The sequence below is a fragment of the Chelonoidis abingdonii genome, chromosome 7 (genome assembly GCF_003597395.2).
Source record: "Chelonoidis abingdonii isolate Lonesome George chromosome 7, CheloAbing_2.0, whole genome shotgun sequence".
Taxonomy (NCBI): domain Eukaryota; kingdom Metazoa; phylum Chordata; order Testudines; family Testudinidae; genus Chelonoidis; species Chelonoidis abingdonii.
The window spans coordinates 53,600,216-53,622,849 of NC_133775.1; the positions used below are offsets into that span (position 1 = coordinate 53,600,216).

The following is a 22,634-nucleotide window of genomic DNA, read 5'->3' on the forward strand; positions in this document are numbered from 1 at the left end:
CACTAAATAAAGGGCAACTGTCTAAATTAAAATAACCTTAAAAGGGCACCTTTACCTTGAAATCTAGTCAATTTCAGAGGTATTCTACCTGACCTTGAATCCCCTTGCTAATTTTTTTGTGCTTTTACAGTTTTTATACTTTTAAATCAGTTAACAGGCTATACATGAGAAACATTAAATCTCACTGTCCACTGCTTTCTCAAATGAAAAGTAATGTGAACTGTACTAGATATTTATAAGCCAATTAAAATATGCTACCATTTCCTTTCCAGCTATGCAGTCAGAAGGACCAGTAGAGCATGTTCCAGTCTTCGGAAGCACAAGTGGATCTGTACGCTCCACCAGTCCTAATGTCCAGACATCTCTCTCTCAACCCATCTTAACTGTTCAGCAACAGACTCAAGCTACAGCTTTTGTGCAGCCCACTCAGCAAAGTCATCCTCAGATTGAGCCAGCGACTCAAGAGCCACCCCCCACCATTGTAGAGGTCGTACAGAGCTCACAGATAGAAAGGCCCTCCACTTCCACAGCAGTGTTTGGTACAGGTTGGTTTCATTCTCTAAAAAATATGCAAGGCCTAATCTCATGGTGTGTCCAAACCACTACAGATCCTTATTGAATCAAGCCATAATGCGTATAAAAGCAGCTGACGGCATCATGCACAAATTGTGGCGTAGGTTCTCAAAAAGACTGAGATCTGGCCTACCTTCTGGCACCTGCCAAAGTGTTACCTTTTAAAAAATGTGACCTAGCACACTTCTGAAAGGTATCCTAGATGAAACAAGAAGTGAATGTTCACATGTCTCTTCACAGAATCATAGAATATCAGAGTTGGAAGGGACCTCAGGAGGTCATCTTGTCCAAGCCCCTGCTCAAAGCAGGACCAGTCCCCAACTAAATCATCCCAGCCAGGGCTTTGTCAAGCCTGACCTTAAAAATCTCTAAGGACGGAGATTCCACCACCTCCCTAGGTAACACATTCCAGTGCTTCACCACCCTCCTAGTGAGAATTTCATACTCCACTAAACGCCACTGCAATTGAGACTATTATACTCCTTCTTCTGTCATGCTGGTACAATGAGACAGTCTAGACGCATCCTCTGAAACTCCTTCGGTCTCCCCTCCAATTCTCTCTCTGCAGATAATACAATCCAGTTCCCAGCCTCTCCTCATAAGTCGGGTGTCAGCCCTAGTCATTTTTTGTGCTTCCGCTGGCTACTCTTCCATTATTCTGACATCCTCTTGTAGTGTGGAGCCCAAAACTGTACACAGTACCCCAGATGAAGCCTCAACATGTCAAATAGAGGGGATCGAAGTCCTCGATCTGCGGCAGATCTATATATAGCCCAAAATCCGTTAGCCTTCTGGCAACAAGGGCACACTGTAACCATACCAGGTCTCAGTCACTGTAGATATAGGTCTTTCTGCAGAATGCTGCCAAAAATGGTCCTAGTCTTTAGCAGTGCATGGAAATTCTGCCTAAGTGAGAATCGGGATTTGTGGGTTGAACCCATCAGGTTCTTTGGACCAATCCTCAATATGTCTAGTCCTCTCATTCTATCCTACCCTCGCAGCGTATCTACACTCCCCTAGTTGTGTATTGCAATATTGCTGAGAGGCAGTCCCAAATCCCAGATCATTAATGAAGAATTGAACAAAACGGCCCCAGGACCGACCTCTGGGCCCAACGCATAACCAGCTGCGCTAGACATGAGACCATGATCCTACCCACTGAGCCCGACGACTAGCCAGCTTTCTATACTTATAGTCCATCACCACCACATACTATTTAACTTGCCAGCAAGAATACTGTGGAGACCATATCAAAAGCTTGCAAAGTCAAGGAATAACACAGCACTGTCCCCATGCCGCAGACCAGTTACTCTCATAGAAGGCAATAGGTTAGGCATGATGCATTGGGAATCGGCGACGTCCGATATCCTCTCCCCTAAGTGCTTCGAATGATTCTGAGGACCGCTCCATGATTTTCCAGACTGAGATGAGGCGACTGGCTTGTATTCCCCGGATCTCTCCTTCCTTTTAAAAGATAGGCACTACATTAGCCCTTTTTTCAGTCATCCAGGACCTCCCCCGAGCACATGAGTTTTCAGAGATAATGGCCAATGGTTCTGCAATCATCCGCCAACTCTTAACAACTGGATGCAGCACATCGGCCGCATAGTATGTGCATCCAGCTTTCTAAATAGTCCCGACCTTTTCCCACAGAGGTCCACCTCCATCTGTGCTGCCCAGTGCAGCAGTCTGCGAGCGACCTTGTTGTGGAGACAGAGGCAAAAAAGGCATTGAGTACATTAGCTTTTTCCTCTCCTGTCACTAGTTGCCTCCATTCAGTAAGGGCCAGCTTTCCTGATTTTTCTTGTTGAAACATACCTGAAGAAACCTGTTACTAATTTTGCGAGCTGCAACTCCAAGTGTGATTTGGCCTTCCTGATTTCACTGATTGCATCCTGAGCAATTATGTATACTCCTCCTGGTCATTGTCAATCTTCCTTCTTGTAAGCTTCTTTTTGTATTTAAGATCAGCAAGGATTCACGTTAGTCAATGGGTCACCTCCTATTAATTCTTTCACACATCAGGATGGTTTGTTCTGCACTCAGTAAGGATCTTAAAATACAGCCAGCTCTCCTGGATCCTGTGCCCATCATGTTATCTCCAGGGGATCTGCCATCAATTCCTAAGGGAGTCAAAGTCTGCTTTTCTGAAGTCCAGATGTCGTTTCTGCTGCTCTCTTTCTACCTTGTGCAGGATCTGGAACTTGACATCTCTGTATGCTCCCAGGTTCATCCATTTGCTTCCTGTAATTCTAGTTTATGAGCAGCAGGTCAAGAAGAGCTCTGCCCCTAGTTGGTTCCTCCAGCACTTGCACCAGGAAATTGTCCCCTACATTTTCCAAAAACTTCCTAGATTGTCTGTGCACCGCTGTATTGCTCTCCTAGCAGATATCAGGGTGATAGAAGTCTCTCATGAGAACCAGGGCCTGCGATCTAGCAACTTCTGTTAGTTGCCAGAAGAAAGCCTCCTCCACCTCATCCCCCTGGTTTGGTGGTCTATAGCAGACTCCCACCACAACATCACCCCTGTTGCTCACACTTCTAAACTTAATCCAGAGACTCTCAGGTTTTTCTGCGGTTTCATACCAGACCTCTGAGCAGTCGTACTGCTTTCTGACATACAGTGCAACTCCCCCACCTTTTCTGCCCTTCCTGTCCTTCCTGAACAATTTATAGCCATCCATGACAGTACTCCAGTCATGTGAGTTATTCCACCAAGTCTCTGTTGTTCCAGTCACATCATAGTTCCTTGACTGTGCCAGGACTTCCAGTTCTCCCTGCTTGTTTCCCAGGCTTCTTGCATTTGTGTATAGGCACTTAAGATAACTCGCTGATCATCCCATTTTCTCAGTATGAGACAGGAGTCCTCCCCTCCTGCTCTCTCCTGCTTGTGCTTCCTCCTGGTATCCCATTTCCCAACTTACCTCAGGGCTTTGGTCTCCTTTCCCCGGTGAACCTAGTTTAAAGCTCTCCTCAAACTAGTGCTGGATGTTAAATCTTGTTTGCTACAGAAAAAAGCAGGATCTCCCCTCATTCGCCTCTCAATTTCCTCAATCTTGTTTTGGTATGAGGATTCAGAGTTTAATATACAGGTTTGGCTTTAAACTTTATAAATAACTACAGTAGGAAAGCAAACTAAATCAACTGAACGGAACATATTTTCTGTGATTGTACCTGTACTTTCTTCAAATCATCTAGGCCTTAGATGGCAATATAAAAAAAAAAATTAGATCTTACTGCTGCATTGAGCACCTGTCATTACAGATACTTCTGTTATTTGCAAAATTTACCTCCAAAAGTACCCATTGTGACTATTTTTAATTGTCTTTGCTGCTGCCCACGGAAATGTTAGCAACCACGTTCTGTCAGGAACAAGGCTACTGAAAAACAAAAAGGCTGAAGCAAATCTGAGTTCTGGTGGACTTTGAATAGGGGCCAGTTTTGCAGCGGGAGGCCTGCAGCTCAGAAAGCTCTGCTGCCAGCCCTAATGTGTTCAACCCCAGGAGCAAACAGCAAGACACTCCTATCCAGTCCCAAGTGCCATGGTTGAGTATAGAACAAGAGGCAGTCTCTCAGAGAAAAACCTGAAATCATCTGGTTTTCTGCCAGTTTTCTAAACCCTTTTTGTGTGCCATAATGCTCTTGAAAATAACACCGAGGGCTCTTTCAAGTTTCAGCTACCCCAAGTTCTTCCTTGCCCAAGCGTCCACGAGAGGAGGAAGAGGATAACACAGTAGAAAACACTGAACAAATTTCAGAGGAAACAGTGGATATACCTCTTCCAAAGAAACAGAGAAGCGTGCAGAGAGTTGAACCTGAGGTTTGTAAGAGTGGAAAATACTTCCAGTGAATAATGTTGCCCTGCCTAGGATTTGAGATTGGAATAAGCTTTTGACAAGGATCCTGTTTCAAAAGCTTTTAAAAATCTGTTGCTGACAAAGTCAGTCACCTTTTGTGAAAAGATAATTGCAAACACTTTTCCAGTGGTTCTCAACCAGGGATCCGAGGGGACCAAGAGCAGGTTTCAGGGGGTCAGACAAGCAGGGCTGGCATTAGACTTGCTGGGGCCCAAGGCAGAAAGCCGAATCCCCACCACTTGGGACTGCAGCTGAAGCCTGAGCAACAGGTTCATGGGGGCCCCAGGCAATTGCCCTGCTTGCTATTCCCTAACACTGCCCCTGGCTTTTATATGCAGAAAACCAGTTTTTGTGACACAGGGCCTTGGAGTTTTTATAGTATGTGGGGGGAAAAGGGGGGCTCAGAAAGAAAAAGGTTGCAAACCCGTGCTCTATACCGTTAGAATAGCCTACACCTTGAACTTCCAAATAAAGCAAAAGTTATAGCATTTAATGGCAGGGGCTTTGTGTTAAAGAGTAGCATTTGAAATCCATGCAGTTGAGCTTAGCAGTATTTTGAATAGGCCTTGAAAGGAGTGAGGTGGGTGTCAAGAAGGCAAGAGATGCAGAAATTGAAAATGAAGAATAAGGCCATGGGCAAGAGTTTTAGCACTGTGGATAGAGAGAAGGCCAGGTCTTTTAGTTATGGAGAAAGAAGCAGCAATATTTGGACATGGTCTGGATATTCAGATGTAGAGAGAAAATAGAATCTCATATGACACTTATGAGGAGATGTCAGAAAAGCAGAAATATGGGATTGGATGGAGAGAGGCTAGTCAACAGTCACAAGGTAGATATTGGGCATTGATGTAGAAATGGTAGTTAGTTGTCTGACTGGCTCTCTTACAATGAAAAATACATGCTTTTTTTAGGAGGAAATCACAGCAGAAGAAAGCACTGATGGTGAGGTAGAAACTCAAATTTACAATCAAGATTCTCAAGACTCCATTGGAGAAGTAAGCAAAAAAACCCGCAAAATCTTAATTTTAATTGTAGCATGAACAGCCCTTCCCTGCAAATACCCTTTTGTATTTTAACAATTGCTGAAGTTAGCATTGTATATCAATCTAGTCACTATTAGAAAAATGTTCGTTGATGGTAGCATCTTTGTGAAATATCAGTCATAATTTAGAGATTTGTAATGGAAATCACTTTAGATAGATTATAACAATTTTTAGGGCTAGAAGTTTCATTCAGTGTATATTTTATTTTGATTGTGATTTTTCACATACCTCCATAGATGGTATTTGGCATATGTGTATATATAACTTCACATTTTCAAACAATTATATAAACATTAAGTACTGCCCCACTGAATTATGTAGTAATTTTACTTTTGGGGGAAAAATGAGACGTAAGGTTTAAAAGAGTCACATCAGAGCCAGGATTGGAGTTTGAGAGTTCTAAATTCTTAAATTTCTTGCTTTGTTCCCCGAGACTACACTGCTTTTTTTTTCATTTTTTGGCTTTATGTTGCAGAAAGATTCTGTGACAAATAGTTGAGCATGTTTCAATCAGCAAGGAACTAGAGCGGGTCACGAAAGAGTACATGCAGTGAAGACAATGTCAGTAGTTCTGTTCAGTACCTTAAACTTCCCTTTGTATGTATTTAGAGCCAGATTCCTTGTCATCTCACCACCAGTTTGGCATACTATTCTTTTGCATGTTGATGGGCTCCTCTAACAGAGCTGTTGTAATTGATTTGGCCAGTTCTCCTTTCTCCCAGCTGTATGTGTATTAGGGTAAACCAGAGTACATTACACACATGCTGCCAGAGAGGCTCTATTTACATATCCTCTGGGCACTTCTCCTTATTCGGGCACTATGCCCATTGTCCCAGAACACATCAATACAAACATAATTGTCATCTTTGATAGGTGTGAATTCATGTAGTTGCATGGTTTGTGGATCCAACAAAAAGTTACTGAGTGGACACAACAAGAATGGTTGTTGCAAGCAGTTGAGTGTCACAACACAGCTGTAGTGTAGAGTGGACCCAGATCTGATCTAAGTTCTGAACCACAAATGGTGACACAGCTGCTTTTAGCAGCACTCATGGAGGGCTTTAAAAGTTAAATGGAATTGCAAATTGACTTAATCTCTCCTGTGGCAAACATTTTTAAAAACACCTATATGAAGTATCAGTTTTATTTTAGTAACTTTCCTTTATTTTTTAAAGGGGGTCACCCAGGGAGAGTACGCTCCCATGGAAGACAGTGAAGAAACCTCTCAGTCCCTTCCAATAGATCTTGGACCTCTTCAGTCCGATCAACAGAATACCTCATCGTCCCAGGATGGTCAGTCCAAGAGAGATGATGTCATTGTGATTGACAGCGATGACGAAGAGGATGATGAGGAAGAAAATGAAGGCGAGCAAGAAGTATGTCTGGCTTATTTGTAGTTTATGATCTTCAATATCTTTGTGCAAATAAACTGCTCACCTACAGGTGGCTACCAAAAAGCAATTAAATTTTTTTTTTTTTTGTAAAGACGAACTTACAATTTACAACCTTCTGTTGTTTAACAATAAACATAAAAAAGCATATGCACTCAGAAGTTCTGCGCATCCATTTACCTGGCCTGAGCAGAATTAAAACAGTACATTTTGTCATTGATGCAGGAAAAACTAAGCACATGATTCCTGTTAATAGGAATTCTGCACTTATTCATACAGCTGGACATTTAAATTTATTTACTCTACTCAGCTTGATTTTTGAATTGTTGTAAACTTGACTGAAGCACTCATTTATATAATGAAATGTCTCTGCTAGACAGGTTGTGGAGAGGTTTTCAGCACAGAAATAAGTTTGAAGTAACTTTAAAAAAAAATTCCTATCCTTAAGTGAAATCCTCAGTATTTCTTGCTTCATCAAAAAAAAAAAAAAATCAGCAAACTCCCAGAATATAACACACGTACATTACCAAATACCTTGAGTTTTTCTGTTACTAATGTAACTTATTTATACAGATTAAACCTCTCTAGTCCGGCACTCTCAGGACCTGACTGGTGCCGTACCAGAGAATTTACTGAACCACGGGAGGTCAGTGCAGAGTGCCAGTGGGTCTCCATAGGCGTGGGAAGTGAGGGGGCGGGCGGGAGGGGAGAATGCTGCAGCACTCTCAGGCTTTGCACCCAGCGTGGCCCCCTGCCCGAGAGCCCCGCTGCCTCCCGCGGTCCTGGCCATTTGCCTCCCGCCTGGGAGCTCTGATGCCAGCCCCAGGTCCCAGCCATCAGCCCTTTACCTGGGGTCCCAGCTGCCGGCCCCAGTTCCTCCTCTTCCCTCCTGAAGCTTGAATGCCACAAATCAGTTGTTTGTGGCACACCAGAAGCGTTGGGAGGGAGGAGGCGGAGTTGGTAATCACGGGGCCGCCAGCGCACAAGAGGCACGGGGAGAGGGGGAGCTTTGCACCAGTGGATGTGCCATACCACTGATTTTTCCCCATGGGTGCTCCAGCGCCGGAGCACCCACGAAGTCGACGCCTATGCCAAACCATGGACATTGCCGGACCAGAGAGGTTCAGCCTGATCCCCTGAGACCCTAGTTAGGATCCCAGCCTTATTATGCCAGATCCTGTACCAACATATACAGTGACACAGTGTGTAACCCAAGAGAACTAGCTTGAAACAGGCATATTTCAATTAGTCACTGTATAAACTTTCATGCATCTCTGTCACTGCACATTGCTCCAGGTGACAATCAAATTTTTCACTTGACCTACTACATTTGATGTTTGTATATGCCTAAAAATGAATTTTGAACATCTCTAGAAAGAGACTTTTAGAGAAGTTCATAGCACACTACAAAATTATTTGGCCATTCTCTAAAGTGGCAATAATGATACTAACCTCCTTTGTAAAGAGCTTTGAGATCTATAGATGAAAAGTACTATATAAGAGCTAGATATTATCCTTTTGGGCTTTTCCTAAAGCTGTGTTATGCTACATTTGTAGGATTATGAAGATGAGGAAGAGGAGGATGAAGATGATGATGAAGATACAGGAATGGGGGATGAAGGTGATGATAGTAATGAAGGAACTGGGAGTGCTGATGGCAATGATGGATATGAAGCAGATGATGCTGAGGTAAGAGTAGCAAGCTTTTGTAGGCATATGAGATCTCTTGAGGTATTTGTAATGTTACAGCTTGTTCCTGTTGTAATCCACATATTGAGAAAGGAAAACCTTAATTTGAATTGATCCGAGTAAATTGGATTTTGTGGTTAGGTGATAAATATAGTTCATGTTGCAACTGTTTTTTTCTTGAGTAAAAAACTTTTCAATGTGTGGAAAGGTTGGATAATACAAAGGACAGGTCACAGCGTAAGCTTTATAATACTAGAATATGGTAGCTGTGAAGCTAGCCAAGTGTAACTCTTAACAACAAATGTTTATTAGTTGAACCATATTGAACAAATGATGTTTTGATATGTTTTAAAACTTGTGTAAATGTGTGCTTGGTTGTTCTTTACAACTATTTACGATATATAAAATTTCTCTCGTTTTCATCTTTCCTATGTGAGCTTTTTCTGTTCTTTCAATTATTGGCCTGGGTGGCTTTTGCACTGAATCACTGTTTTATGTATTTTTAGGGTGCTGATGGTACAGATCCTTGTACAGAAACTGAAGAGAGCATGGGAGGTGGAGAAAGCAACCAGAGAGCAGCAGATTCTCAAAACAGTGGTACAATTAATCTGTGCTATCTCTAAAGTCTCTGGTTTTGAGAGGGGACGTGTGCAAACCTTTTGAGCTCTTTCTGTTAAAACATGTATTTTTGAATTTGAGGTGGAAAAGAGAGATTTACTAGAGCACACTTTGGGGTGTGCTGCAGTAAAATTCTATAAGCTAACTAGCTCTGGGTGTATTCAATATTTGTATGGAAAACATTACTTGCAGAAAGAGCTGTTGATGATTCAGTAGATGATCCTCTTCCCTCTGAGTCATTGGTGAATAGTTGCCTATCATGGTGGTAATTGTTTCTTTAACTTGGAGACATGCTGTCTTTCAAATGACTTTTTAAATCCGGGCACTGTTCAGTTATCACTGTTGGTCAATTACTGCTTTTTGCAAGTGTAGAAATGTCTGCTTTAGCACGTTAATCTGATTTTCAATTTTGATGTATGTTCTGTAAGTTTTTATTGCAGTTTCGTCTCAAACTACTCATGCTTCAGGATTGATTCCATTTGGGTGGTGGGTGAAGTGACTTCATATTCTATATAAAGTATTATAGTGTACATCAATTTTTTTTAAGTTGTTATACTTCTGTCATTGCAACTAAGGACAGTAAATTAAAAGAAGTACTGCCTTAATTACTCTGGTCATAGATTTGTGGAGTACAGTGTTTTTATTTTGTGATATTTCCTTGCATTTTAGGCGAAGGAAGTACAAGTGCTGCAGAGTCAACTTTCTCCCATGAAAGTTCAAGAGAACAGCAGCCAACATCTGCCTCGGAGAGGCAGGCTTCTCGGCTACCTCAGTCACCACGCAGACCACCACATCCTCTACCCCCACGACTGACTATTCATGCTCCACCCCAGGAACTGGGTCCACCAGTACAGGTAGGAAATCACTCAACACTTTAGAAAATTAAGGAAACTACTTAATTATGTAGCTTTTGTAAATAAGGTGTTAGTCCTGTGTATTTGGTCCAACTGTATTACTTTTATATGGTGTCCTACAAAAAGGAAACATACAGATATTAATTGAAACAGCTGAGCAAATTAACTTAAATTTCTCATCTCTTGAAATATGGCAGTGATTTTACTTACTAGCTGTACAAGTGAAATGACCATTAAAAGCAGTAAGGCAACAGTGATGAGTGTGTATCTTGAAATGATTATACAGGCACTGTTCTAGTCAATACTTGTCAGTATTTCCACTCTAAAAGTAGTTTTTGAGCAGGCTGTAGCAAGATCTGGCTCAGACTTTCGTGAAATATTCTTTTCCCAGAGGCAGGTGTGGCGTAAGGAAACTCCCACTGTCTTCACAGCTAACCTTTTTGTGCCCAATGCCTTGCGTTTGAGCTATACATGACATCTTAAGATTCTACAGAATTTTAAGCGTTCACTTAAAAAAACAAAAAGTCTTACCCTTGTGGTTGCAAAAAGAAGCCTCCTGACTGTAAGCTAATTTACAGTGCCCTTGTTCTGAGAGGTGTGCACTGTTCCAGTTTATTTCTATGGGATGTTTATCTCTGAACCCTAATGACAGATTACATGTCAACATTAACTATTCCACTTTACCAGAAACTTCAGCTAACATGCTTATATTTCATGGCTGGACCTGGCAGCGGGTGAGGAAGGTTGGAAAGGGCTGTTTTTAAAAGCATAGTGCTACACAGATGAGTCCTGCAGTGTCACAGGATCTCTCCATGACTTTCAGTGTATGAGCCCACCCCATGCATGAGGTGTGGAAAATATTGCAGCTAGTGAGGACAGAGACAATGATCTTCCCTGTACTTTCATCCTCTCTTGAAAATCAGGTTTCTTTTCCTCAGTATAGCCTGATGGGGAGCTGAATTGGAAGTACAAATTGCAGAGTGGGAAGAGGCGCAAGGCCTGTGCTTAGCTAGGTACATGTAACACCTTTCAAATTTCAAATCATCTCTGCCCCAAGAAAGAACAGTTGGAAGAGAAGAATAGAGGAAAAAATAAAGACCAAAAAATAAAAAGTGCAGAGAGAAAAAAGGTAGTACACAAGGAAGGATGGGATAAAAGAGGCGGGATAGATAGGAGAATGGGGAAAGAATGGAGAGAGAAGACAAAGACCAGAAACCACATTGATCATGATTGGAAGTTGAAGCTAGACAAATTCAGGCTGGAAATAAGGCATACATTTTTAATAAGAGTAATTCATCATTGGAACCATTTACCAATAGTTGTGATGGAGTCTCCATCACCGGCAGTTTTTAAAACAAGATTTAATTTTTGGCAGAGAGATGCTTTAGGAATTATTTTGGGGAAATTCCGTGGCCTGACTCTATGGGACCTTGCATACTTTATTACACCATGAAATGTTGAATGCAGCTGTCAGTAGGCTTCTACTCAGTCTGCCTTGACTAGGTGTCCTTTAGAGTTGGTCGGCAATGCTGCATAATTGGTCTGAGATTTAAGTGGTGAGCTGTGCTGAGAATGCTTTCTCCACAGTACAGTGAGCACCAAGAGAGAGTTGAAGAATGAATGCCAGAAGTTTTGACAGTTCCGTGCTTAGAACTTGAAATTTTTTAAGTTTTTTGGGGAAAAAATTAAACTGACCTTATTAGTTTTAACTTAAACACAGTTATAATTGTTCATACATTTTTCATTTGGTTTATTGTACTCTTTCAAGCGATTATAATATGGTTTATAATATTTTGTTTATTTTCTAAAGGCCCTTCTGTGATGAAGTGCACAAAAAAACCGCTCTGAGCATTTTTTACACTAAATGCTAAAACACTGAACCATTTGTTTAGATTATACTAAAATTGTCTTGTGAAAATGATTTAAATGCCATTGATACACTCACTATTTCCTCTTTATTCATAAAAAGTTCCTATATTAATTTCCCCCCCCCCTTTTGGATGTAATATTGTCCCATTTTGTGAAATAGTTGCTTCCACCTGATTTGGGATTGTTTTAACTATAGGAATTAAGTGCATGATGAAATATATCTGGAATATGGCTTTCACCAATAAACAAAAATATGCTAGCTGGTTTTGTTACTCAAATCATGCTTTTGGTAGAAAACCAAAAGAATTTCTTTACCTTTTATCACTAAACTTTATTCCTGAAGATATTTGCATGTTGCTAGTAGAATCCCCAGGAAACATTTATACCACTTTATTCCTCCTTTTACCATAAAGAGAATCCAGATGACTCGGAGGCAGTCGGTGGGCCGTGGGCTTCAACTAACTCCTGGCATAGGGGGCATGGTAAGTAAATGTCAGTCTGCTCCTAAAAAACATTTGTTGAGAGAGCACTCTGAACTTTGTAGTCTAAGACTACCAGAGCACTAAAGAATTCCTTGGGTGTTTGTGTAACCTTGCAGATAGGTTTAGTCAAGCTGTGGTTTTCATGTTAATGGGACTTCCATCCCTTAGCTTATTCCAAATGTGAATACCAGGCAAGGTGTATTAAGTATAAGATGAAGCTAAAAACCCTTGTGAATCTGGGTCAGTTTAGACACAGCCGATATTTATTACTATTCTTTAGGAATCAATCTTTTAAAATACTTTTTTATTTTGACTTTGGTTCTCGCCACACTGTTGACTAGACAAATAGTGGTTAAAGCTGTTAGCTCTATTTTTTGGGGAGGGAACAACCTTTGTAGATGAGTTTTATTTAGAAGCAAACAAAGACGGAATAAGGAATATATTTTAGCTTCTGATCTTAATATTTTTTTCAGCAGCAACACTTTTTTGATGATGAGGACAGGACCGTTCCAAGCACCCCAACTCTTGTGGTACCACATCGTACAGATGGATTTGCAGAAGCAATTCAGTACGTAGAAGTCATAATAATAAAAGCAAGTGCTCTTGTATATTTCCCGTTTCCGAACAGTTGAATGGTTCTTTGCATAAAGATAAATGAAAATATAATGATTTAGCGATTGTATATTAAGATACTAAATAGCATTCCATCTAGATGGTTAAGAGAGAGTCACAAATATTGAGTTGTTTGAACCGTACATCATAAAACGGGGTTTAGAAAAGTAAGTTTCTGATCACATTCTAATCTAGTGTAACCTACTTCTTTAAAAAGTCATACAGTTAAATTACTAGGGCAACAGTGGGTTATCATGCTACTTCGAGCCCCTCTTTTGCACATTCACATTAGTGCTGGAAGTGACAAAAGCATGTTTTCTCAATATTGACTGTAAAGATCAGTTAAAATACACTAGCAAGCTGCTGTGAAGAATAGTTGCTTATCCCAGTTTTGGATAGAAGAGAGTGGAGGACATGCTCAGCAGGCCACTTGCAAATTAATTGTGTAAAGCCAAAGGAGCTATTTAAATGTAACAGTATTCACTGAAAGCGATTTTACTATTTTCTTATTAGTGGAGTATTTTTTGACCCTATCATTTTGATGCAGCTGTAATGGAGAAACTAATTACTTTGGATAATGCTGATGAAATGTTTGGCTACTAATCTTATTTGTATCATAGATAATTTGTTTTCCTTATTCAATTAAAATAATTTTATTATAGTTTTTTAGTTTATTAAACAGTGTTTACAGCACACTCTGCATCTTTGTAGTTCCCCCCAGGTTGCTGGAGTTCCCAGATTCAGGTTTGGGCCTCCAGAAGATATGCCACAGACTAGTTCCAGCCACTCCGATCTTGGCCAGCTTGCATCACAAGGAGGTAAATCTGTGTAATGCCTTTGTTTTATGATTGTTAGAAAAAATGTAAACAGCTTGAGAAACTAATTGTCACCTCCATTCCAACTATATCTTATCTGTACTTCTGTGCAGTTGTAGGAAGGGTAGAAGGAATAAGCATCAGAGGTGATGTTTTGCTTATCTAGTACTGTTAGCTTTGTCATTTGTAACTACTGTTAATGTAAGGATGATTGATGGTTTAGGCTTGGAAAGACTAGATTTTTATTAGTAAATATAGGTAAACATCAATTTCACCATACATACACAAACCAATGAAAAAATATTTTAATGATAACTGAAATTTAAAGATAAGTAGCATTTTTCTTACTTTGAGAACTTTGTTTTAAGGATGTTTACTTTGTATATTTTGACATGTGATGTTGACAACTTTTTGTGATTTCATGTTTATAAAGCTTTAACTTTTCTGAATCTCAACATCCACTGTCGTTAAATAATTGTCTTACCTTCCACCTCCATAATTTCCAGCAACTGTGAAAATATAAATTGATACAAATAAAAAGTTGCTTAAATTAACATGGATATTATCTGTTAAAATTATAAAATTAATTCTGCTAAGCCTATATTTAGCAATTTAGCATAGCATGTACAAGTATTGGGAAAACCAACACTAACGCAATGAAGTAGGTAGCTTGTTAAGCCATTGTGTTGTCAGGCAGAGACTGCCTGCATCACCATATGTGACAAATTGAAATTTGATTTCACTCAAGCAAAATTAAAACACATAAAATGTAACAGATGCTTTCAAATTGCACAGCATACAGTTCTCTAGCATGTCTTGATGTGTGTGTCTGTCGATCTTCTCACCATTGGTTCAGGTGTGTCAAGATTGTACTCAGTAAATTAGCCTCAATGTCCCACAAGAAAGTTCTTGTTACTGTCACTCTCGTGTATGTATTGCTGTATCTGGGCTTTCAATGCATAACATACCAGATATTAATCTGTTCCAAAGACCAAATCTCTACTCCCCGTCTCACTTTAAACTATTTCCCAACTGGATTAGTCTCTGCTTCCGGGAGGGATACTGTTAAGCTGTGCTCTAACTTCATTATTGCAACGCTAATATAAAGGAATAGGGCTGGCATTGTGTTCTTGAAGGTAGCTAGATAAAGATGAGCCTGAAGCTTAGACTGAATATAATAACCCACTGAAAATGCTTTCAATTCCTATGAGCTTGAACCTGGCAACATCCAGCGTCTCTGTTCCTTACGATCAGAGCTGTTATGGTAGAATACAGAAGAGAGCAAGTCTTTGAGATAGGCAAGCCCTTGTCCACTATGATGGTGCGCAGGCAATTGCTCATTCTTGTCCTTGCTGCTGTTCTGCTGCAAGCAGTCTCTCTTCAATGCCTTCCTGGCAGCACAGAAGCAACTGTAAGAGAATTGCTAAACCATTCATTGTAGGAGTGGCACTGAGCAAAGTAGTGGATTGTGAAGAGTCAGAAAAGCAAAACGGAGAGAAGATCAAGAACTGAGGGCAGTAATCTTTTGTTGAGAAGTACAGCACTATCACTAAGATAACCTTTGGAAAAAGAAAAATTGCTAGGGGATTGCATGTTTTATAGCTTGTGTAGGCAGATCTTATTGCACACACCAAGGGCTCCCTGCATTCCTCCAATCTTCCTATAAGCCTCCTGTGTGCCACAGTCTCATCCCTCGTATCCAGGGACTCCCTGCAGTTCCCTCAGTCCCCCCCAGACAAGTGTTCTGTGTGCCCTGCATTCCTCTTTCTCTCATACCCAGACGCCTCCTTTCTCCTCTCTACCAGCTGCTCTATGAGCATGCCCATTCTCACTTCCCCCATGTCTCCCATCCCATGATAGAAGATCTGTGTGCATCACCACCCATATCAGGATCTCCCAGCCTCCCACCTGCCAGGAGTTTTGTGTGCCAAATACCGTCCTTCCCTTCCATTCCAGGGTCTCCCTTTCTTCCCCTCCCCCACTGCATGGGCTGGGTATGTGCCCCTGGTCTCCTCCCGCTAGACCAGGGTCCCCAAAGCTTCTCCCACTAAGAGTTCTGTGTTCCCCCTATTCCAGCATTCCCAGTTTTCCCCTCACACCATTTCCATCATGGCAGGATCTGTGTGTTCACCCCTACCCCCCCACCATTATTATTATTTTTTTTTTTTTCTGACTGGAAGATCAGCCATTTACTGTGTCAACAAGTTAAACTGAACTGAGAGGATAGACAGAGGTGAGATAGGAGTATTGTGCTGGAAGGCATTAATGGATGGTGTCAACTAGTTTGCAGAGGTGTTCGAGGTCTCTGGTTTGTGCTAAAGAGTTGGCAGTGACTTCATGTATCCACAGTTTTCACCCTTTGAGTTTTTCAGTTTTATCCAAAATCAACAGCGTGGCCATTGATGCCTAGAACATTCCCTGGAATTTTGGAATTGGTTGGATTCAGAGTTCAAAAGTTACTGCATTATGTACGTATGTAAATGCCATCAAGCTGAGTGTAAGGCCTTCACAAGCTTGCCAAATGAGACATTTTCATAATTGCGTAGTTACCCAGTGCCTGTCTCTTTTCATAGGTTTCAATAAATTTAGGGAAAATTATCTCATGTTAACGAAGCTGGGTACTTAGCACAATATTACTTTCTGGCCTTTTTGGCAAGACTTGGTTCTAAAATAAATTGATCCTGTTTAGATTCTCTTGCAGTAATAAAAGTCTGACAGATTTCAAGTAAACAGTAAATATCATGGGATCTTCCAATATTCATCTGAAAAGGATATGACGGTTTAATTGAGTGAGAGTGAACCAAAGCTTAAAGGATGGGCTGTTCTAAAAAAAAAAAAAAAAATAGAGTAAAAAATACTGAGATTGCGCGAAGGCCCAGACTACTTCTGTTCAACATTAAATTCTGTAAAATAAATTTCCCTTTACTGAGTGACACATTTATTTTGGAAATAGCTTATCTTTGTTTTAAGTAGCTTGAACTAAATTGCATATGTACAATTAATAGGATTTTCACTCATAGGATTGAAAAAAAATTCCAAGTTGGTCAAAGGAAGCGTTATCTTATGTTCAAAGCTCAGGTCAGTCATCAGAAGATATAGGTTTGGTTCTTAGCTCTCACTGATCCTCTGTATAATCTTAAACAAGTCACTTAAGTCATCTGCACCTATTTCCCTGTCTTTAAAATAGAGAGATTTTATTTTAAGTGGGAGTGTAGTTTATTTCATGAACACTGAAGAACTCTGGGCTGAAGGTTCTGCGTAAGTGCAAACTAGGTTTATTCTTGAGTAATCTCAGTTACTCAGTCTCAGTATTTAAATACAACCCCGATGTAATCTATTGGTTTGTACTAGGACTAGTACTGTACTATAACTAGTTTGGCTTCAGATAACGATATATAATTTTCTGCTGTCTAACAGGCTTTCACTACGTCCACTAACACCTAGAGTTGTTTGTTGTAGGTTTAGGGATGTACGAAACACCACTCTTCCTTGCCCATGAAGAAGAATCTGGTGGCCGCAGTGTTCCAACAACTCCACTGCAAGTTGCAGCACCAGGTGAGAATCAGTATTGCGAAGTGTAGTGATAATATTAGATGCTTTGACTTCCTAACAAAATGCATAATGTTACCGTTACGTTGTTTACTGCTGTGGTGAAAATATTCCTGCAGATGGAGTTCTTGTAGTACCCAATATTTTCATAAATTTGAGTAGAAGTACAAAATAACAGTCTCTCTTAACTGCTTGTCCTGATTTTGTTTTTTAAAGTGACTGTTTTTACTGAAAGCACCACAGCTGATCCTTCAGAGCATGCTTCTCAGTCTGTTCCAATGGTTACAACGTCTACTGGCAGTTTATCCGCTACTACTGAATCTGGAGTGGGTGATGATGGGGATGAGGTTTTTGTGGAAGCAGAATCTGAAGGGTAAGATACACTACTCCGTGGATTAAGACTTAATTCTGTATTTGAGATTTAGTTTTACATGCTTTCATTGCATTGCGTTGTTTGAGTGTGTCTGTTGTCTGTTAAATCTTAGCTCTATTTGGTCCATGGCAGGGAGGGATCACCAGCACTGAGTAGTTTCCTAAATTAGTTGTCAAATGAATCTGGTGACCTTTTGCCTCCTTCAGTACCAGCTTCTTTTGGTCTCCCTGTATTGAACTATATTCATATTGAAAACAGGATTAGTGTGGCTTCCACTTTATGGTGGAAGATGTTCACAAGCTAATCTGCTTGCAGTGGAAAGCAAAAATTAAACTCTGAATCAGAGGCTTATTCAACCTCTGGTGCTGATAGTGGGATCTAGAATTTCTAGACATCTCAAAACGGTCACAGCTCAATGTCAGATTTCCTTTTTTACGAACAACTTAATTTACTACTTTGCAGAAATAACAGAAACAAAATGCAAATCTTTTAAAAGAATATAAACCTTTTCTGGACACCCAGAGTATGAGTGAGTTGGGCATGCATTTCCTTGATAAATGGATTGATGCAGTGGCTCTCAAAACTGGTCTGCTGAGCACTTCAGCTAACTTGTGGAGTATCCATCAGGCTTTATTCAGTGATAGTTGGAGCCCATTCCAGGACTGTCTGGCTTTCTGGAAGCTTTTTTTTATCTATTTTTTTTAAAGCATCTCTCTGCTCAGGTGCTAAATGCTTTCTTTTCTTTTGTATGTGTTGTTTGAAGTTCAAGTGTGAGCAAAATCTGGAACACCACCAGAATTAGACACATACAGGACAAAAACAAAGAGTAACCTGGAGAGCTGTGGGGCTTCTGATAAAGGGTAGAATTTAATATTAACAAATGTAAAGTCCTGTACCCAGGCAAGGGAAATAAAACAGCACAAATGGGGAGATAAGTGGAGAAAATACAACCAAGCAGCCCCATAGATTGTTTAAAATGATTTAATTTTTTTTTGTTAATCTCGTCTTCAGATTTCCATGTAATCAGCTGATCTAGTTGTCCTTCCATTGGGAAGCTTCCATTGGACTCTGAGTGCTCTTTAAGATAGCTTTGTTATTGTCTTTCACTGTCTTGGTACTGGCTTTTTGAAAAATCATTAATCTAAGCCTTTTAGGTATTGCACCGAAAAGGACATTTTGGGCAAAACCCTAGGAACCATCTCTTTTTCCCCAGCCTTTAAATTTCATATACTGGATCATACTGCATAGTCTTATTGGTTTCCATTTAAATTAAATATTTACTTCCCCTGTACCCACTGACCTCTGTAATATGGGGAGCAGATTAATGTATAAATTCTTCCATGCCACATGGTTTTACTCAAGTGCACCAAGTAAACTTTATTTTTTTCTTCCTCATTTTTCTGATCAGGCAGTCACCCTGGTAGTGTGCATTGGATGGGTAGATGAGTGCCAAAGAGGATTTGTCTGCCTTTGTTTTTAAAATATTAATATCTCTAATTTCTGGTAACAAGGTAGGAAAAAAGTGAAGTGTGTGTATGACAATCCCAGGGTAAAACAAAAATCAATTTCCTGTTAAATTACAAAATGATCTGTGCTCTCAGGGGATTATCAGTTTCTCTTGAGTTTTATCACCATTGTTCAACACCTGCATTTTTATGTTCCAGAATTACGTCAGAAGCTGGTCTAGAAATTGATAGCCAGCAAGAAGAAGAATCTGTTCAAGCACCTGATGAGTCAGACCTCCCTTCCACCAGTCAGGATCCTCCTTCCAGCTCATCAGCAGGTATTGGCTTCCTTCCTAATGCAGATTGCGTCCTACTCTTTTGTAGGATGCTTGTACCTCAAGCCTTTTTCCAGTGCAGTACACATTGTTGGCAGTGGAGACCAGACTAAGACCAACTATTCTGAGCACTTAATGTCCCTTCTGAAGCATAACTTCAATACTTATTGTTGTCTCCGTAGTGGAGCAAAAGGAAACTTAGATCAGTGGTGTGGCCATTGTTAAGAATACGCTCAGCTTTCTCTTCCCTTCTCAAGCAGTGTGTTGACAGGTTGAATTATGAGTGAATTCTAATCATTATGGCAGCATTGTATAAGAGAGGGTGGTGATTTGTAGGCAGATGAGTGGCATTTATCCTGAATCTGGAACAATTTCTACCGTAAGTGTTTAAATTTGTATTGATTTTTGTTCTGTATCAGTTGATAACATGGATAAACCTCTAAGACATCTGGATTGCTTATAAATAATCACAGGTTTGCTAAAACAGTGGTTCTCAGCCAAGGGTACTCATACTTCTGGGACTACACATTGGTCTCAGTGGGCACGTCAGCTCTTCTAGATATTTGCCTAATTTTACAACAGGCTACATAAACAGTACTAGCCAGCGAAGTCTGTACAAACTAAAATGTCATACAATGACTAGTTTATACTGTTCTATATACTATACACTGAAATGTAAGTACAATGTATTCCAATTAATTTATTGTATAATTATATAGTAAAAATGAGGAAGTGAGGAATTTTTTTTAGTACTAGTGACACACTTTTATGTTTGTCTGATTTTGTAAGCAAGCAGTTAAGTGAGGTGAAACTTGGGGGTATGCATGACAAATCAGACTCCTAAAAGGGGTACAGTAGTCTGGAAAGGTTGGGAGCCACTGTGCTAAAATATCCCTTTACTAAGTGAAAAATTACAAGTAACATGATGGGCATATGAGTATTCACAGATGCAAAGCTTTATTCTTTTGTTAATCCATTGGTCTACCAACCATTAGTCTGTCACTCCATTTCAAAATAAAATGGACATGTGAATCTTTGGAGAGTTCGACATTTTTTCATCTATTTAATTTCCATTTCCATTTGGTGAGGGCAACAGACTGTGAGTACTGGACTGTATTTTTGTCATCAGTAACTAGTGGAGATAAAAAAGGAAATAAAACAAAATATCTTTTAAGAGAGAACTTTTTAAAATAGCTTGAAGGATACTCACTTCAAAAGAAAATTTTAGGGTCAGATTGTGAATTCCTTCCTGGAGTTGTGATTATGTACTTCAGTGGGACTACTCTTGTGAGTATGGGATTCAAAATTTAGTCCCAGTAGAATTTTTTAAAGGGATATGATGTAAGCAATGCAGAAGTCAAAGGGCAAGATTGTAATTAGATGCATTTGATCTTAGCTGCAAATAATTTAACCCAGCCTAGTGAGTTAAAAAAAAAAAAAAAAATCAAAGGAAAACAAACATACTTTATTATTTTTTGAGAAGATGTTAATGAAATACATTGCACCCTCAAGTTTTTAAAATATGAAAGACAAGTACAGCTGTATGTTAATTAAGCGATGGACTCACTAACAGTTACAAATTATACTGCAGTAACAATCTTGTATATTCTTTCTGAAACTTTTCCTTCTCTACAGACACAAGCAGTAATCAGCCAAAGCCTTTTCGGCGTGTCAGACTTCAGCCACCAACATTAAGAACTGGTGTCCGTGGTCGTCAGTTTAACAGGCAGAGGGGTAAGTGGCTGTCAATGCTATAATTATTGTGACTATGTATGTACTCTTTCAAATGACCTCTTAATTTTCTTAACCCTTTTGAAACTGGATATCTGTAATGCCACCATAAGTATACATAATGAGACATTGAATAATGCAGGGTCCCTGCCCACAGAGCTTTCAATATATATTACCCAAAGCATTCATTTGGCTGACAGGCAAAAAGACTACAGAAAACTTCCTCCTCCTGGCTCTGATTTTAGAGGGTGTATAAATTGCAGTATATTTTAAACTTACTTTTTTTTGGCGATTTATCGCTAGAACATAAGCTCGATATGATACAATTCTGATCTTTAAGATTACTCCTAACACAATTTTCCTATTTCAAATTTAAGATTTTTGTTGAGATGTCTGGAATCACTATGCTGCTTCTTAAAGAAAATTAAATGATTGAAATTACAGAAGCTTATGATGTTAGTATTCTCCAGATTTTACTTTGATTGCTACTAATGATTTTTAACTATAACAACCCCCACATTTAAAAAAAAAAACCCTACCCAGATTAAATGTATTCATCAGCATAAATATTAAGTATTCTGCATATCTTGGTGCTAGTGCAGATACATCTGTTAACATTCAGATGCTGTGGCTCTAACTGTAAAACTGCACTTACAGAGCTAGAAGGGATTTCTCTTGCAATTCCATCTATTGTCACACTTAACCAAAAGGCTGGCTGTTGACAAAGGAGGGTAACCCTTTCCACCCATAATGGAGCATGCTGTGGTTCTGACTCTTCTGGCCCATGGAATGAAAGTCCACAGTACTACCTCCTTGTGCTAGGACATCACGGAGAGAGAGAGATTGCTAACAGAATATTCCACGGCACACTCATCTCCTCACCAAACAAAGTAGCAAACTGACAATGTTTGATTATTGAAGTGGGGAAAAATACTTGCATTAATACTCTTCTCTTTCCCTAAACAGGTGTAACTCATGCAATGGGAGGCAGAGGAGGCCTAAACAGAGGCAATATTAGTTAGAAGTTCTGTAAAGTAATTGAAGCTATGTATACAGACTGTCAGATTGGCTAGTGTTGCTTAAGTGTAATGATTGCAGCGCTAAAAGCAGCATTTTGTACGTAGATTGATGTGCGCATATTTCAATGTCTTTATTAATAAAATTAGACAAACTCAAATTAAAATGGCTTCTTTCTTCAAAATTCTGTCTTACAATTCATCTTTAGGACACTTATACCAGTCCTTGGATACCGTCTGCCCTGTCTGAGAAGTAACTGATCTTGCTATTCTGCTGGCCACATCCACATTGTAGTATTGATCTGCAATGAGAGAAGTGCAGTTTGAGTGGAAATTAAAGTTCCAGATCTAGGAAGTCTTTAGTACATAAAAAGGTCTTTGA

General features: G+C 39.8%; 2 protein-coding genes across 4 annotated transcripts in view; one reads left to right on the forward strand and one right to left on the reverse strand.

Moving 5' to 3' along the window:
- TPR (translocated promoter region, nuclear basket protein) overlaps positions 1 to 22,419 on the forward strand; it is a 74,056-nt gene extending 51,637 nt beyond the window's left edge. Inside the window, exons 37-51 of one of the 3 annotated variants that reach the window (XM_032783436.2) lie at positions 273 to 545; positions 4,245 to 4,393; positions 5,342 to 5,425; positions 6,649 to 6,849; positions 8,422 to 8,553; positions 9,060 to 9,150; positions 9,841 to 10,025; positions 12,308 to 12,376; positions 12,850 to 12,944; positions 13,700 to 13,806; positions 17,263 to 17,358; positions 17,569 to 17,725; positions 19,390 to 19,508; positions 21,141 to 21,239; positions 22,203 to 22,419. In XM_032783436.2, coding sequence (XP_032639327.1) covers positions 273 to 545; positions 4,245 to 4,393; positions 5,342 to 5,425; positions 6,649 to 6,849; positions 8,422 to 8,553; positions 9,060 to 9,150; positions 9,841 to 10,025; positions 12,308 to 12,376; positions 12,850 to 12,944; positions 13,700 to 13,806; positions 17,263 to 17,358; positions 17,569 to 17,725; positions 19,390 to 19,508; positions 21,141 to 21,239; positions 22,203 to 22,258 — 1,913 coding nt within the window. In that variant the 3' untranslated portion in view covers positions 22,259 to 22,419. The remainder of the gene's footprint in view (positions 1 to 272; positions 546 to 4,244; positions 4,394 to 5,341; positions 5,426 to 6,648; positions 6,850 to 8,421; positions 8,554 to 9,059; positions 9,151 to 9,840; positions 10,026 to 12,307; positions 12,377 to 12,849; positions 12,945 to 13,699; positions 13,807 to 17,262; positions 17,359 to 17,568; positions 17,726 to 19,389; positions 19,509 to 21,140; positions 21,240 to 22,202) is intronic. The other 2 variants (XM_032783438.2, XM_032783439.2) reach the window with 2 other exon arrangements.
- A 22-nt stretch (positions 22,420 to 22,441) lies between these two features.
- Positions 22,442 to 22,634, reverse strand: part of PRG4 (proteoglycan 4) — a 37,545-nt gene continuing 37,352 nt past the window's right edge. Inside the window, exon 15 of the mRNA XM_075068274.1 lies at positions 22,442 to 22,554. Within this exon, the coding sequence (XP_074924375.1) occupies positions 22,445 to 22,554 (110 nt within the window). The 3' untranslated portion in view covers positions 22,442 to 22,444. The remainder of the gene's footprint in view (positions 22,555 to 22,634) is intronic.